We start from the raw sequence: 18377 nt of genomic DNA on the forward strand, positions 1-18377 counted from the left end.
GACCACACTGTCCAGTGGAAGCAGGGAAACCAGTCTCCTCACGGGGGGATCCCACCTGCTCTAGAGGAGAGCACAGTCTTGGGGGACTGCCCTTCGTCAGGGAGGAAGAGCAGCTGACTGGATATGTGGGGGCCTGAGCGCCACTGGGTCACCGTCTTCCCTGTGGGCAGGGCCCTGTCACTGAGGCACAGTGGGCTGACCTCTGGCTCTCTCTCCTCTCTTGCCTGCCACCCCCACCTGTGCTCAGGCCTTCACCCTCACGGTGAGACCACAGATACAGGGCCCCCCCAGCTTCTCCGCCTGCCTCAGTGGAGAAGTCAGATGGTGCCGGACCAGCCAGCTTCAATTCAGGGTGAGGTGGAGAAACACCAGCTCTACCCTGGCCTCGGGCACCAAAAGCCACCAAGCCTGTGGGCTTGCCATTAATAAAGGGTTAATTTGGGGACTTATGGATAGTCTATAGTAGCCAGAAGCCTGAGAAGGTGCAGGTGTGATTGGCAGCCTGGAGCAAACTCCTAATAAACACCGCGCCTGGGAAAAAAAGAGGCCTGTGTATCATTTCCAGACTGGGTGACTGTCTGCTCTACAGTGGCATGCAGGAATGTAAAGACCTCAGAATAAGAAACTGGGAGTAGAAATGCTCCGTCACCCCAATCTGGCTAATAATAATCCTTTAAAAAATCATTGCCTCTTTTTTTCATATAAATATCTTAAATAGAACAAAACTCATCATACCTGGACTTTGTAGGTCCCCGGTTTTGCTTTAAAACAAAATGATCCATGAGCATCCGTCTCCACGGTGACCAAAGACTTGTCCTTGTCTTGAGATGACAGGACAACTTTGTATTTACCCATCTGCTTGACAGTGTCAGGGAAGCGAATGATTGATATCTGGCCACAGACACTGAACCTGCAACGAAGGGCCCATTCATTCCAGCGTGAGAACTCAATTACCACAGGAAAGGCACTTACCAACCCAAACGACGCATCCCTCTTCCTGTCCCAGTCCCAGGGACTAGTTTAACCCTGATGAAGAGGCCGAAAAGAACCCAAATGACTCCGGCTTCAAAAAGCAACCTTTGGAAGGAAGATTGAACCTCTCTCTGTATAAGGGACAAGGCACAGCGGAGGCCCACGGCGGGGCGGTTTGTGAGTTCCACATGACATCTGCAGTGCCCCAGCTGAGGAAGCAATTTTCAGGAAAATCTGTCGATGATAAAAATGCTTCAGGTAGGGGCGCCTGGGTGGCTCAGTTGGTTAAGCGACTGCCTTCGGCTCAGGTCATGATCCTCGAGTCCCGGGATCGAGTCCCGCATCGGGCTTCCTGCTCAGCGGGGAGTCTGCTTCTCCCTCTGACCCTCTTCCCTCTCGTGCTTTCTATCTCTCATTCTCTCTCTCTCTCAAATAAATAAATAAAATCTTTAAAAAAAAATGCTTCAGGTAAATTGGATCATTGATGGTGCAGCAGAAGCCTTTAAGCAGCCTAAAAACCCATGGCATTGCCTAGGCGAAACGGGGCAGGGGCATCAAAGACACCTTCCTCGCCTGTGATTATATGTAATTTGTGGATAAAAGCAATCAGGAAGACGGGAACAGAAAAGGTAATTAAGTTTAAAATAATTACAAAGCCAAAACTGAACTCCTTACGAGCGGGGAGCCACAGAAGCGACCTAGACCGAGAGGCCCCTTTCAGGGAATGACTCGGATCGGAGGCTCTCGATAAGCAGTGTGCACGCTGATCCAAAGGGCTCATGGAGCGGCACGTGAGAGGCGCATCCCCAAGCTGGGAAAGGGCAACAAAGACCGTCAGCCTCAAGTGACATTCTTCACTTCTGAGCTCCTGACGTGTTAAAGTGTAATAAGGCACCACGGCTGGAGGCCGTCACTGCATCCTCAGCTGACGAAAGGTTATATTTTCTAATCTTAAAGAATCATTCTGGATAAAAATCAGTTGTTTCTTGTGACAGAAAGATGATAAGGGAAGGCGGTTTCGATGTGGGATAATTAGGGGTACTCTCGAGGCTTGGAACACCCACCCTGCTGCAAATAAAAAGGGGTGGGAGACTGTGTGTGTGAACTCTGAGAATGAGGACAAGCCAGTCATCTCTTCAGAGCGAAGTGACTAGCCCGCCACCATAAGCCACAATCCTGAGCAGGGGGCAAGGAATGAGGGCCCGCACGTGCCCAGGCCAGCCAGCCACCTGTTTCTGTATGGACCGTGGGCTAGGAATGCTATTCCTACTTTTACTTCCACCTTTTTTTTTTTTGGAAAGAGGCAGGTGGGCAGAGGGAGAAAGAGAATCTTAAGCAGACTCCCTGCTCAGGGAGGAGCCTGATGCAAGGCTCGATCTCACGCCCCTGAGATCACAACCTGGGCCGAAATCAAGAGTCAGATGCTCAACCGAATGAGCCACCCAGGCACCCCTAATTCCATACTTCTCAAGGGTTAAGATGGACAGAAAATCAAAGTAATAATAATATCATGACACATAAAAACCATATGAAATTCACATCTCAGGGTTCTAAATAAAGATTAATGGGAAAACAGCCATGCCCGTCCATTTATGACTTGGCTATGCTGGGTTTTGTCACAGAGGCCGTATGGCTCGTGGGAAGCCTACAATATTTATTCTCAGGACCTCTACAGAGAAAGTGTGCAGGCCTCTGATCTAGATTTGAAGGCACACATTTTGGTTCTCACTTCCCCCTTTCTGGGCACTTTCAGAGTAAAAGAGCAGAAAGGGAATAGTGATGAGTTACCCTTAAGGACCTTTCAGATTCTCTCTTGATTTGTGTACACATCACAGGGAATGTCACCTTATTTGTCCCAAGCTGAACCTCTCTGCTTCTCTAATATTTTAACCATCCGGCCTGTTTTAGCTCATGTTCTCAAAGAGAAGTGTCCAGCTACCCCAAACCTCAAATGTTTATTGGTTTTAGTTTAAAAAAACTAAACTAAAAAGCCAGCAGGACAGTGTTTTGTTATGCTGAATCCCTTAAAAAGTGATTTGTGTCAACAAATTCCTTCACCGGGGTTTAATACATGTATGGATAGAAATTCGTAATTCTGGTGCATTGCGAGATTATTCTCATAACCATTTAGACAGAAGTCAAAGCATTTCCTTCTCAAATAAATGGGGAATTTTTTTTTAAGTAAGAAATATGAATGAATTAAAAGGCAAATGTGCTATGTTGGCCTAAAAGGGAGATGAATTTTCCCAAAGATGCTCGACGAGTATTGTTTTTCTTTCTTTGACCCAAATATTCCTCTTTAAGGAAAAAAATAAATACAAATACATATCCCCCTCTCCATGAATAGCAGCTCCTCCATGTACACAGTTACTCAAATAAGAAATCTGGGACCCCCACAGCACAAGGCCTGCTGACGCCCTCCCCACATTATCTGTCAAACCCATCTACTTCTTTCGCCCTCCCCTGACGGCCTCGGAACATGCTGTTCCCACTGCACGGGAAGTGCCTCACTTAGCTAACTGCGAGTCCCTTTGGCTCAGTGACCCAGTGAGGGTCTTCCCAGGGCCCCGGCACTCTTTCCTGCACACGTACCGGAAGAACTTAGCATCCCAAGTTACTCAGCTCGAGTCTGTCTCCCCAGGAAGACGAAAGCCCCATCTCTGTCACACTAGTTGGGTTCACTGCTACACACCCAGTCTTTGTCACAGCACCTCACCCAGAGCAGTTGCTCAAAAACGTTTACGAAGGAAAAGGAGGCAGGGTGCGAATCCAAAATGATTTTCTGAGCTCTATCGCGACAGAGACAAAGTACCAGGTTCCACCGGTGATGTACTTCCTAATCACCCAGCTGTCACAGAATCCCTCACCTTGACCCCCACCCGTCTACAGAAAGTCACCTACGCCTCGTCAGTAACCAAGCCAACAGAGCATGCTTTCGGTGCTCAGCTCCTGGGCCTCCCTGACCGTCAGGCACGCCCTCATTCCTAAAACCTGCTGCCTGGATCCTACTGAGGCCACCCCTCAAACGCCGGCCTGCTGTTCTAATTCCGCCTGCTCTTACACATCTAAGGTTCTGGCTGCCACCCCGCCCTGTCTCCCCGAGTCCCAGTCTGTCCGGGCATCTGTCGAAGAGCGCCACCTAGTGGCCCTGCTGAACCCTGGGCACCCAGCAGGCTCCTGTCCCCGCCCATCGCAGGGGCGCCACAGCCATCCTGCTCCTCAAACTGGAAACCCCCAAATACTTCTCCAACCCACCCCTGATTTCCTTATCAGGCGAGCCCTCATCAAGTCTGTTTTCACGGCCCCTGCACCCCAGTCTTGTTCCCTTCGGAGTTCATCCCCCACCATGGCTGCCAGGGAGCCTCGCTGCAAACAAAAATCTAAGCATGTCACCTCCATGCTGAAAACTGATCACTGGCCCCCTGAGCCCTGGGGGAGAAAGCCCCATTGTTCCAATGGCGTGGGACGAGGTCCTCTGAGCCCGGCCCCTCCAGCCCTGTCACGCTCCCTGGCCTGCCCCACGACACCAGGTCATATGCTCCCATCCACAGACGCTGTGGGGCTCTGGACTGCGTGCCCTTGCTCATGCCGCCTCTCCCCAGGGAGGCCCCCCCCGCTCCGTGCAAGCTAAGAGTTCAGCGAGCACCCAGTGCCGTCTGAGAGAGAGAGGGCGGCACCCCCACGCTAGAGGTGACGTAACACGCAGCTGAGCGAAGGATCCAAGATCCGATGCCGAGGCCTGGGTCCTCTGCACCACGCGGCATCCCCGTAGGATAAAACCACCCAGATTCAACCACCGGATGTGCCTTCACATCCTCACAGTACGTACAGCAAAGCCGGAAGAGCTGCCCCAAGGACCGGAAGCACCTTACAACAAACTCTCTCTCAGGCACCTGTACTATCTTCCAAAGTCCTCAACAGTTAAGCCGGGCAAGGTCTTACAGATGTGAGGTCAGATGGGAGAGGTCTTCCTCTAACTCAGACCCATGTTAACTTGGAAGCAAGACCACGCTCCCTAAGCAGCCACGAGTAAGTACCTTCCGTTTGTAAGACTTAGCACTAATCTTTCTCAGGGGGCCAGCCTGAATTTCTCACAGGCATCTAAAGCCCGATGTGTGGATCCTTGGCAGAAAGACACAGTTAGATCGAAGGTAATTTTGTCCTCCAGCGTCCACACTGGCACTTCCAGACCCGGACACGAGGACCTCACCCTGTTGCAATGATGTCAGCCAGCTGAGGCGTGTTCGGTGCAATTTTGATGGTGACAGTCTCAAAGTAGAGGTGTTCTTTCTGAGCGTGGATGGTGTACGTCCCAGTCGTGATGTTCTCCAGGCGGAAGGAGCCATCGGCTTTTGTTCTGACTATAAAACAAAAAGATGCCAACGGAAGATGAGCCAAACACAACCGTACATCCCCTCCATCGACACAAGAATGCTTGAGGCAAAAAACTGGCATATTTTCACAGAATCATTAAGACTGTTTCCTTTCCACTTCTCTCCGTGATCAAAAACGAGCACTGGGAAAGTTTCCGGGGGCCAGTGCGGCTGCCCACCTTTGATCTGGTTATTCAGAGTGACTACTGCCTCTGGAACACCTTCTCCTTCGGGCCCATTCAAGACCCTCCCGGTGACAGAGAATCCCATGACGTGGAACACGGGCTGGAAGATGAAGAACAGGAAGAAGGTTCACAGGTGCCCGAGTGCAAAAGCCTTCCTTATTCGCTCACGCCGCTGCTCGCGCACGCCGCCGCCCGGCTCAGACGCCCACGCCGGAGCCCGGTAGGCCAGCCAGACCTCCCCCCAGCTCCCCAGCTCCCCCAGCTCGTGCTGCTCCCACACCGCTACACCTTTCCCGGACTCTGTCTGCATGCTTATACTCCCAACCCATGGATGTGTGTCAAATAACTGAATAAAAAAGATCTATCGGCTTACCAACCCCCCCCCCCCCGCCCAGTTAAAGATCACAGAGTCAAACCTGAGAGGGCAGCCCCCCTACCCTTGTTCCCATCCTGCCTCCTCCCCTCCAGATGCCTCCGTTCTGGTGAACCGCACCACCCTCCCGTCTCCCGACCTCAAACCCCAGCGTCACCTGGGACCCCTCCCCACACTCCGACCTCAATCCCATGCATCCCACCCCACCCCCGCAAGGGGTCCCGTCTGTTCCCACCACAGCCCGAATTCAAGTCCTTGTTCACTCGGCCTAGGCCGCTCTGGGCCGGATTTACCCATGTCTGTGCCCCCGCTCGTGAGCACCATGGCTCTGTTCTTCCCGGAGTCACTGTGGTCCAGCCACCCTGATCTCTGGGTACTCGAGCTGATCACATGCGTGCACCACAGGCACTCCTCACGTGGGCCTTTTACACCAACTGCCCTCTCAGCCTGGATCATTCTCTCCCACATCTGGAGAAGTTCGGGGAGGGGGCCGCTCCTTATCATCTCAAACCATCTGAGCTGAATGGTTTCAGCTCAAACCATTGCTACCTCTGAGAAGCCTTCCCTATCCATCCCATCTCAGGGGCCCCTGACCCTGCCTCCCACCCCAGCCACTCCACAATCACACTAGCCTATCTTATTAGCTTCGTCAAACTTTGCCCAATAACTGAAATGTCCTTGATTGATTTGTCTGTCGACCTTCTACTAGTATATAAGCTCCATGAACATAGTGACATTTCCTGTCTTAGTCAGCTGGTATACAGTAGGTACTCAGTAAAACACTCGCTCAGTCACTCACTCACAAATGAATGAATGAATGCACGCAGACACACAAAAGCGTTTGAGAGAATTTCTAAAAAATTAACTGGCTTTTTAAAAATCCAGGTAGTCCTTCTTGATCCTTCTGAAAAGATGTGGTTTATCCACGTACTGATGCCTCTATTCACTCAACGACTACTTTTACGAGACACCTACTCTGTGCCAGGCGCTAAGTCACATTACAAATACGTGAAGAACGAGACATAACCAATGCACCTGACCTCATGCAGCTTACAGGCTGCTCTCTGAAATTTCATTCGTGTCTCTGCTTAGAAACTGGTATTTGGTTGAGATCTGGGAATGCCCCTCCCCGCTCCCCTGCCCCATCCTTCTGTGCAAGCCCCCTGAAGGAAGCAAGGACACCTTCTCACCCCTAGCCACCTCCAGTGTGCACAAAACCATCAAGAGCTTTACGGAATCTTAAAAAGCCATCAGAACCCCACTGAGCATGTGACCTAAAAGCTTGCTCCTACCAACTGCAGCTACTTCAACACAGTACTGCAACATTAAATGCAACATTAAAAGAATGCGATTAAAATCTAATTTTTTCAATAACTGGAACACTGGGAGGTCCATTCATGAAAGACTGTTATTTTCTTTGGGGGATTTGCTCTATCTGGCAAATTTTCTACAGTAACCATTATCCGTTTCTGTAATTAAAGATACAAATGTGATGGAAAACACATTTGCTATCTATTCTAGGATCCAGGGAGTTTGTCAGGCCATCCATCACCCCACCTCTCACTCCCCATCCCTGCAGCCCAAGCTCTCAGCTCCCCCCTGGTTTCTGGCCACAGCCTCCCAACTGGTCCCTCGCTTGCACCTTGCCCCCTGCCAACCTCTTCCCAACATGGCAGCCAGAGGATCACACCTCTCCCGCTCAGACACCCAGAGTGGCCCACCGGGTCCTGTACAGTCTGCCCCATCATCTCTCCCTGCCTCACTCCCTCCATGCCAGCCACTCTGGCCCCCTACGGGTCCCCCATGCCCTCTAGGCACACTCCGGCCCCAGGACCTTCGCTCCTGTCACTCTCTCCGTCTTAAACACTCTTCCCACAGATGTCAGTGAGGCCCCCGCCTCTCCCCTTCCCCCAGAAGCTGGTTGCTCAAACATCACCTTCACAGCAAGGACTTCCGGAGAGCACCCGGGAGAACTGTGACCCATCTCAACCTGGGAAGTGTGTCACCTCCCTTCTTGCTTTATTTTTCTACAGAACACCTTCTAATATACCTAATTTACCTATTCATAAGCGTACTGTCTCTTTCTGCCATGGAGCGCCAGAAAAACAGAAATGTGTGCCTTTTGGGGTCCCCACGGCCTGCCCACCCCTAGAACAGTACCTGAATCGTCTGAGACTGGCACTCAATAAATACATTTCGTTGAACGAAGTAGCTATAACTGGACTCCACTTTCTCCACGTGAAGAAATTACGTGAGAGTGGATCCCAGGCTACAGTGGAACTGAGCACGAGAGTCTGGTTTTTTTCCAGCAGCCCAGCCCTTCTAGACAAAATATTAGTTGTTTTCTTCTCAAACATGTTTGCGACACCTGTGCCCAGGGATGGGAAACTCGAACACCTGTCCCTCCAGAAGGCAGGGAGGTCTCACCTCAATTTTCAGGCTGTCATGTTCCACCGTAAAGTCGCGTCTGGAAGGAGCGACATCAAAGGTAATCCTCTCTCCTCTATAGAAGGGAATCTAGAAGGAAGGGTCTGTGCGTTACGAAGAGCCAACCACACGAGTCAATACTAATAACTGGCCCAGCAGGTCATAAGCGACAAGGGGTTCGAGGCAAGCCCAGAGAAACTATTAATCCTAACTGCTGCTGATCTTAAAAGAGGAAAGCCCACACTTTTTGCAGCCATTACTGAAGGGTCAGTCTCGTCCTAAATAACTACACTAAATAAAATGGTCACGAAACTGTAAGGCAATCACTTACTCCCCTTAACGCCCCAAACGGCATCGACTCCCGCGGTGTCTAAAGAGTCTAAAACATACAGAGAACGCAAATCTCCTCCACTCACCACAGTATAGTCCCCACTTGGCAAGGAATAGAAAGAGAATGAGCCATCTTCTTTGGAGACCGCATAGCACAAATACACCAGACTCTCCTCTTGGGGCTGGAAGCCAGGCACTGGTGAGATGCTGCAGCCCAGGACATCCTATGCCGGGAGAGAAAATGAGGTCCTTTTCCCCTCATATGTGCTAATTATCATCAAACAGCCACACTATAGGGAAATTCTTCCAAGTTTCATGTCACAAAATACGTATTTCTGAACAGGGCATAGTAGTGGAGATAAAATGAACAACTTTTACACTCAAGTTTTGAGAAGTTAAAAACTGGCACAGTCTTCTTGGGGGGGAAAAAAAAGGACGTGATTGTCCTTCCCTACAACGGGTCACCATTCTGCAGACCAGAAAATGGAGCCAGGAAGGGCAAGTGGCTGGCCCACACAGCAAGCGAGAGGCATGCGATGTGTCCGCACCTGGCTCTGACTGTGCTCCTCCCACCGCAGTCCACTCCCACCACAGACATCCAACTTCTTGCGAGTCATCCAAGAAACGCAATGCTCTTAAATGTTCAGACTCTACATCCACCCTGACCCCCCCCCCCAATCTCGTCTGTTCTCCGCTTTTCTTTACTTACCTCTTTGGAAACCACCGATGAAAACAGAAGAAACTTCACCCCTTTCATGGGCTCCCCATCGCTGCGGACAGAGCCAGACACATTGTAGCCGGCCACTATGAGGGGGCTGACGGCGTTGGCATTAGAACTGGTTACTCGCACAGTGGTGCTCGCCTGCAGAAGAAGGGGACTTTACCTTCCCAGACAACAAACCCTCACACATTGTGTAACAACCACGAAGACGTGCTTAAGCTAAAATATTAATAGGCGCGGTGCCCAGGTCGGTTAAGCATCTGCCTGCGGCTCAGGTCATGATCCCAGGGTCCTGGGATGGAGCCCCGCGTCGGGCTCCCTGCTCAGCGGGGAGTCTGCTTCTCTCCCCCTCTGCCTGCCGCTCTGCCTACCTGTGCTCTCTCTCTAATAAATAAATAAAATCTTAAAAAAATAAAATAAAATATTAATGGGGGGGGAAGGAACATAGAAAACTGGGAACGTAGTAGGATCACAACCACGTGTTTGTGAGCAAAATGAACTGAAAGGAAATGTGGCAAAATGTCAATCACCAGGATGATTTCCTTTGCACGGTTAACACTTTACCTCTTTGACGCTTTTCCACCTTCCAAATTTTCCACCTTATCACTCTTTTACGCTGTTTGATCTGCTGCGATTTTTGAAAATGAGCGTGCTCTACTTTTTTCCATGTTTAATGGTATATGTGCATGGAATTTTAAAGCTCTCAAAGCACAGTTTACATAGAAAAAAGTGCGCAGAGTCTAGGGGTCCAGAGCAGTGATCTTCACAAACTGAACACTCCCTGTAACCGGCACCCAGAAGCCCCCTCACACTCATTTCCAGGTACTAGCCGCCAAGGGCAATTGTTATCCTCACTCTCAACAGCGTGCTCTACTTGGAAACACAATCTTATGTTAATAGACTCAAATTCCTTTATACATACGACTTACAATACAAGCCTTAAAATTTCTTCGAATCGTAATATATAAGCCATGAGTTTTAAATAAAACACTTTTAACGCCCCGAAAACCTGCACTCATAAATAGTATACAGGTAAGTCGAGGTGTGAAACCATACCATCAATTATAGGGCTTAAAACCTATACAGGAAAAACTGAAATAACAATTCTAATAGTTCCTTAGCAAGAATGAAACACAGCCTCAAAACTAATATAAAAGTTAATGTGTCGGAATGTCCTTTAAACCTTACTTCAATTTGTTTTCCTGTAGTGATTACAAAACCTCACCTGGTCTGTTTCTTCCTTTTTTGATCTTTTATCGTAAACTATTTCCGCCAAATACCACTCGGAAGAACACCTATGCACACTCTAACTGGCTAAAGAAAGAAAAGCAGAAGTACAATTTGGGAGCCTCGCGTACCTCGACACGCCTTCCTGCCTCCCTCTAGAGAGGTCAATTTCATAATGAATATGGTGTTTGCCACTCCCATGCATGTCCTCGTACTTTTTTTTTTTTTTACAAAGGACTCTATCCACAAGTGCAAGTACCCTGAGGGGTTTTAATTACTCTACGAACAATATCGTGTTTCCTTACCCTCAGCAACTTGCCTTTTTCCCTCAACTTTGTTTTCAAATGTACTCCCGCTGATCTATGTAGCTCCAGTTCACTCATCCTTGCTGCCCTACAGGAATCTGTGTGACGAAACCCCACTCTGCTCTCCACCCAATGGACATTTAGGTTGCTTGCGATATTTTGCTAGTACAAACAAAACTGCAATAGACATTCTTTTACGTTCTCCTTGGGCACACATACAACAGTTTCTAGACTGCTAAGTATATTTATAGATTGCTGTTTCAGACAGGAAAAAGAACAACAAATAAATCTCACTGGGTCCTTCTGGTGTTGATTCAGCTTAAAATAGCTACAGTTAATAACAGACCTATTTCACTGCAGGAAGACAATATTGTCACCTAAAACCAAAGACAACAGAAGGAACATCTGCTACAGTGAGTTTTATCTTATAAATACCACCGAACCAATCAGCAACGCTTTTTCTCATCTACTTCCAGAAAAACCATAAGCCCATTTCACACCCTACACAGGACCCTCTACGCTTGTCCCCAAACCTGAACGCTGTTAGCACAGCTATTGACACAACTGAAATACTCACCTCTTTCAAAGCCCAGGTTGGATGAGTCGCAAGAATTTCATAATCTCCGGGAAGAACTTTAAAAAATGCAAACCTAAGAAATACAAAATACCAATTAACTTTCTCTCAACAGCCCAAGTGTTCTAATTTATGGCTAATCCTGGAAGCATTAGAAAATAATGTTTGGATTATCACAAACTTGCCATTAGCTGGTTAAACGAGCATAAACAAAATTCAATCCTGCACTGTACAAATCCACGTTGGGGAGCACTTATTGAGTACTTACTGTGTACCAGAGCAGGTGTTCCGTGCACTGACAAGAAGGGGACTTTATGTTTCCCTTAACCCCAAGGATTTCGGACCTTAAAAACCAGTCACTGTGGTTCAGCAGGGATCAGTCATAGAACATTCAAGTGCATTTTGGCAGAGGTGATAGGCATGACTAGGCAAAGAGAAGGGAAGGAAGTGTCCGGAGGAACAGAGGTGGGAAGGAAAGAGTCCTATGCGAAGAAGAGAGAACAGATCTGAGAGGCTGAGGCCTAAGTTAGGATAGGACGATGCTGATGACATGGGCAGGGCAAATGATAATAAGCTTTGAATCCTATGCAGGAGAGTTTAGATCTTTTATCAGAAACTACAGTGTGAGCCATTCTGGGCTCTTGCACAAACTACAAAGACCAAACCAGACTCCGATGAAGACCGGTTAAGTAACTGTGGGCAAATCAAGACCAGAGTGACAGGAGCGCTGAGGCTGGAAACACTGTCACCAGGATTCTGACACACTTAACCCTTCAACTGTGCAAAGCACCAGACAACGAGAGGGCTAATTCTAGTGAAATGGACTACCAAAAAATCCACCTAATTTCTTCTCCCGTGGTGGTATTTTATTATATCAAATATTGCCTGTCATAATTGGACACGTCTTGGAAATCACTTTGCTACAATAACATTGAAATTACTATTGGATTCTGGCCTTCATGAGATTTAGCCTCTACTCCTGCAAGTTACGATCGTTGTTTTAGTCAGTACGGACGAAGGAGATTTAACAAGTTCAAGTCCCTTTGCCCAGCAAAGAGCAAACTAGCCTAGAGAAGATGGGAGCCCCGCGTTCCTCCTGCAGGCATCCAGCAAGTGGAAATAAATGTCATCCCCACACTGAAAAAGAATTTCAACAATCCTCATTGAAAAACTGGATAGATAGCTTACTGACAGACTCATTATAAACTTCTAATCTGCAGTTAAGTCGGCTTTGTATACTGAAGGAGTAATGATTTGAATGCTTTCAAAATTATCAGTTGGAACTATTCTGAATTAATCTTGGCACATCTGTTAACACTTACAACTCAACGATATAAACCCATTAAATAAATAAAATCTGACTCAACAAGGTTAATTAAATAGTTGTCAGTTCCCACTACAAAATAATTTTGATGTAACAGGGATAATATGATTTTTAAAAATCGTAACTGAGGGGCGCTCAGTTGGTTAAGTGTCTGGCTCTTGATCTCAGGTCGTGATCTCGGGGTTGTGAGATCGAGCCCCGGATTGGGCTCTGTGCTGGGCATGGAACCCACCTGGGATTCTCTCTCTCCCTCTGCCCCTCCCCCTCCCGCATGCACGCTCTAAGAAAAATTTAAAAATTAAAGAAAAAAATCATAATTGAGCAAATCTGTATTGAGCTAACACTTAAGCACATACTCCATGACCGACGGTTTGAAATAATGTTAATTTAATCTTCCTTTTAACCTTAGGGGTGGGTTCCACCATCATGACCACTCATAAAGAAGAAAACTGAGGCCCAAAGGCGTTAAGTAACTTGCCCCAGGTCAAACCCAGTAGGTGGCGGAACCAGAATTCAAACCCAGGTTTTCAGGCTCCAGAGCCAGTCCCAGCTGTTAAATGAAGGCCTACTATGTGCCAGGCTCTGCAGTAAGTGCTGTACAGACACTAACTCATGTTTAACCATCCTGTCTGCGTAGAGGCGACGGGACAGATGAAGAGCTTGAGGCCCTGAGAGGTATGAACTTGTCTGCAGTTAAGAGGCCAAATAAGGATTGGAACCCAGGTCTCCCAGGCTGAACCCAGGTCACAGGCTCCCTCCCTCCCCTCAGCTGTGAGGCAGCAGGACACGGGCACAACTCACTTTCCACCAGGCTGTGTCACTGTGGACTGGATCTTCGCTTCGGTCCCCGTGTTTCTCAGGGACACCTGAACTCCTGCAGGGCCCAGGGGCTGCCCTTTGCTGAGAACCTGCCAAGGAGAAGGAGGTCAGGACCCAAACCAGCAGCAAAGTTCTCGTCTTGGCAGGACTGTTCATTCTGTGTCTGCTCCCTGCAGGGAGCTCATACCCTTCTTCGGGTCAAGACTCCTTCGCAAGGAGTACACAGATTATGGATACCCTTCCCCGGGATTGCTGAGGGGCTGAGTGGGGGAATGATACTTTGTTTCACCGAATCTAAGACACCATCAGCTAAAGATGCGCCATTATTTTGTAATCGACAGAGTAAGAAAAATAACCCATGGTCCTCCTCGCTAGCAAGCAACTCACACATGAAGGCAGGACCACCTCGCCTCACCAAGAGTGGGCACCTCACTCTCAGTGGGAAGGCAGAGAAGAAATGGACCTGCCATGAAGAAAAGGACAGCAAGGCAATTTGCACGCATCAAACTTGGTGCCGGATGGAGGGAAGGATGATAACTCTCCTGAGAATCTGAACTCGGAGCTGCCATTCACATAGGTGAGCCCTCTACATTCACCCCATCAACGGGGCCCAAAAAACTCCCAGAGAATCTAGTTCATTGCGACAGCTCCTGGGGGAGTGGCTGAAGCAAATGCAACCCCTGTCTGCAAGAGGCCGGCTTCGTCCACCCACAGTGATTACAAGTGGCCTCGAGTCTAGGGGTCTGCGCTCTTCCTGCCCTGCACCCCCATACAAGGCCATCCCTGGCAGTTATCCACCCGGACCTCACAGGGAATGATGAGTAAGCTAGATCTGACCCCGAGAAACACCCACTCCCTTCTCCACAAAATTTTGCCCATTCTCAGACCCTCTTGAAGCTTATCTAGGGGTCCCTTGTGGGCTCAGAGTCCCCATGTTAAAGAGTCCTGCTTTTTTAAAGGTAAGAGAAGACTCAGTACATAATACAGAGCAAACATTAAAAATAACAATGTTCCAAAGCCAAACCTTTCCGTTCACAGAGAACCCCGTGAACACAAAGTTGATGTCCCCGCCCTTTGTGCAGATGTCACTGACGCCATCCACATAGAGCTCCACGTTCGTCGGCTCTGAGAAATGAAGGTGGGAGGGGAGGGAACAGGGGACAAGACACAAGAGCCAGGTTAGTTCTGAGACAAGGTGAACGTGTCTAGGCAAAGCACCTTTTCTTGGTTAACTTTCATTTTCTTTATTTTTGAGAACTTAATACACTCACATGGTTTAAAATCCAAAGGTACCAAGAGGTATGCAGGGAAGTCTCCCTCCCATCTCTTCCCCACCCCAGAGTGAAAGTGTGTGGAGGATAATATGCTTTTACAACAGTCTTTTGGCTGAGCTGTAGCTTAGAGTCCCATTGAAAATGCGGTAAGCACCAAACTGTTTTATCTATTGGATGCTTACCATGGACCAGACATGGGCTAAGAGCATGTGCTCTTCACAGCTACTTTAACAGGTAGGTAATGACATCTACAAGTGACTGAGGATTAAACTGACACATGGAAAGGTTAAAGGACCCCCCCAAAGCCACAGAGCTTGTGAGTGACAGAGCCCCAATGCAACCTCCAAAAGCCTGGCTCCAAATGGCCCCCTGACCCAAGTGCAGGAGCTCAGCCACATTAAACCAGGACCATAAACTCCAATGCCCACAGGAACCAAGTAGGGGGACAGGCCACACGGGGACTACGGTGAACGGGAAAGGGGAAGCCACTACTCAGCTTCTGCCAAACGTTAACCTTTTGAAGAAAACACAGACATCTGGATTTTATGTGCCATCTCCTGATTTTTCAATACAGCAACGAATTCATTTTGTCTAAAACACTGAAGAGCTCATCGTAATAAGGGTTAAAGTTTTTAACAGGTTAGGAGGAGTGTAGAGTGATAAGTAGAGGAAAAAAATGGGAAAATCAAGAGAATTTCAGGTAAAATGAAGAATTACACACACACACACACACACACACACACACACGGGAAGATGCCAATAAAAAAACGCACACAAGACTCGGGACACCCCACAAAAGAGGCTATCCAAATGGCCAGTACACATATTTAAAAAAAAAGCATTCAATCTCAATGACCATCGAGCAAATGCAAATCAAAACCACAATGAGATACCACTGTGTTACCAAGGGCTGGTGAGACTGTGGGGCACCTAGAACCCTTCCACGCTGCTGGGAGAGCAGAATCTGCTACAACCACCTTGGATATTTAACACTGTCTACTAGAGCTGGGCACGTAAATGCTCTCTCACCCAGCAATTTCCCTCCTGGTATAGACCCAACAGAAATGCAAACACACAAAACCATGTACTGAAAGATATGAACAAGGAAATTCATAGGAGCACCATACTTAGCGGCCAACGTCAAGAAGCGGCCCAAATGTCCATCAACACAAGGGGGAAATCACTTTATACTCACACAGTAATTGGAATGAGCTAACTAAAGCCACACATGTAATACAGATGAATGACATTAACAATGTTGAGAGAAAGAAGCCAGACACCAAAATGTACCCCTTTAGAATCCTAAAGGGATTTGGAATAGACAAAACTCATCCAGAACTTTAGGAGGCGGGGGCAGTGGTCACCTGCGGGGTGGGGCGGAGCAGTTAGGGAGTGCCTGGGATGGGGCCCTACTGGGTACTGGTTCTACCTCGTGATCTGGGTAGAGGTTACATGGGTGCGTTCACTTGGGGAACATTCAAGTAATACCCTTATGACGAGTACACTTTTCTGAAAGTATGATTCAATAAAAAAGCTCCTCCCAAGAAAAAGCACTGGCAGGAGTGGAGGAGGCTCAAACAAAACACTCCCACAGGCCGCGGATGACCTGCAACCCCGGCTTTAGCGCTGTGTTGGGTTTCCTTCCCCTCTGGCTTTCTGGAATGCACGGGACAGGTGCCCCCTACAATGAACCGAAAGAGAACTTCTCTCACGGAGCCAAATGAGCTGTCGGCTGACCTGAGCTTCACTTGGCCCTTTGTGATGGCAGGGACTAAATTCTTCCTCCTCTAACTCACAAGGAAGCCTGACACAAAAACCATGCCCTCCCACCCTCCTCCCCAAGCTGCAGAACTGGGATCAGGCACATCTATCCTGCGGAAACGTAAGCCGTGACACAGCAGAACCCTCTCTTCTTATCACAACCCCATTCCCACATCTCTGGCTCTGCTAAACGCCAGATACATCAGGAAAGTTTGAAGCTTTTGTCTGTATGCGTACAGAATGCTTTTAAGTATTTATCATTGCTAATTATGTGCCGGTCTTTCCCAGCATTGTAAATACACAGGCCCATTCATCCTCCAGGTTAGGCTCTGAGGCAGCTACCACCACTCTCCGGACTCCCTAGCAAGAAGGCTGGACACCGACCCAGGAGGAAGTAACTTGTCCAAGGTCATCACAGAACCAGTAATGCCCAAGGTCGCCAGACCTTCTGATCTCTCTTGAGAAGATGATCTGGATTTTCATGTGAAATCTCACAATGTTGAATACTGCAGTCCTAAAAAGCACCAAGGGGGCAAAGAGACCACCCTTGGACAGGAAAAAATGTCCCCACTCCTGACCTCTAGATACAGTTTTGCCGCCACTCTCTGGGGAATGGAACTACAAAAATAGAGCTTCCTGAGAAAGGTTCAGGGAAGGACGCCTATTCCAAGAAAGATGACAGTAAACCTCAGAGTAGGTCCAAGATAAATCCAATCTACTCTAAAGTAACGAGGAGGGAAAAAAGCCCTGTCCCACACTAGAAATGAATCCTTAATATTTTAAAGGTGTCTGCACTACGCCAATGTAAATTAACATTCGGCATATAACCTAATCCTGTAGAGAGCATGTCTGGTTATTCAGTTAACTTACCAAAACTCCACCCTAGGGGAGGCTCGATCTTCAGAATGAAATCTCCCTAAGAGGGGGGAAGAAAGATAGAGGGATGAAAACTGATGACCTCTCAACTAGTTTAATACAGTTCCGTGCTACTGTCTAATCTAGCATTTTTACACCTGCAATGAAATTCTAAGCACATGCTGTGTTCTAAGCAGCTGTGGGCTTCCTGATTGCCTCGAGATGTCGCAAGCTGAGGCTGGGTGCCCTGAAGTCCCCATCCAACCAATCGGAAGATACCAAGTTAACACCTGTGGAAAAGTTCTAAAGGCATTATATTCAGCCACTTGTTTTTTGATACCAGACTTACTACTGATGCGAGTCTCCTATTAACCCCCCCTATGCCCAAGGTTGCCAGCGTCAGCATATGTCCTTAGAAATGAAAGGTCATTTCTTAAAACTGGATGTTACTCACACACCCTGGTTTCTTGAGATTGATAGGGTTTAAAAACAACAACAACAACAACATATTTTAAGACCCACCCAGAGAAGTCAGCCCTATGTATTGTGCCTAAAGATCTAAGGTCAGGAATATTTAGTGCTGTGTTGTCAGTAATAATTTTTTAAATTGGGAAAAGCCTCTATGCCTACCAACAGAGAAGCGGTTACATAAATTACGGTTTTGATTTGATTCTGACGTGCTGTGCAGCCATTAAAAAGAAGGCAACAGATCCAAACGTGATGTTGCAAGCGTATCAAGATGTTATCATAGGGGAAAAAGTCAAATTGCAGAGCAATTCCTATTGTTTAATTCCAATTGATACTAAAAAAAACCCCAAATCAAAATCATGTGTGCATATAGATTATTTCTGCAACAT

The 18377-nt window shown here is 47.9% G+C and overlaps 1 protein-coding gene across 1 annotated transcript in view; it reads right to left on the reverse strand.

The window, feature by feature from the left end:
- Positions 1–18377, reverse strand: part of LOC112811441 (BOS complex subunit NOMO1) — a 54499-nt gene that overhangs the window by 32513 nt on the left and 3609 nt on the right. Inside the window, exons 3-12 of the mRNA XM_025855523.2 lie at positions 17536–17581; positions 14655–14755; positions 13613–13719; positions 11491–11563; positions 9370–9522; positions 8747–8884; positions 8331–8420; positions 5525–5630; positions 5183–5333; positions 736–910 (exon numbers count right to left, since the gene is read on the reverse strand). Coding sequence (XP_025711308.2) covers positions 736–910; positions 5183–5333; positions 5525–5630; positions 8331–8420; positions 8747–8884; positions 9370–9522; positions 11491–11563; positions 13613–13719; positions 14655–14755; positions 17536–17581 — 1140 coding nt within the window. The remainder of the gene's footprint in view (positions 1–735; positions 911–5182; positions 5334–5524; positions 5631–8330; positions 8421–8746; positions 8885–9369; positions 9523–11490; positions 11564–13612; positions 13720–14654; positions 14756–17535; positions 17582–18377) is intronic.

This window comes from Callorhinus ursinus, unplaced genomic scaffold, assembly GCF_003265705.2.
Source record: "Callorhinus ursinus isolate GAN/ISIS: 27379988/994484 unplaced genomic scaffold, GSC_fseal_2.0 scaffold13, whole genome shotgun sequence".
NCBI classification, from domain to species: Eukaryota; Metazoa; Chordata; class Mammalia; order Carnivora; family Otariidae; genus Callorhinus; species Callorhinus ursinus.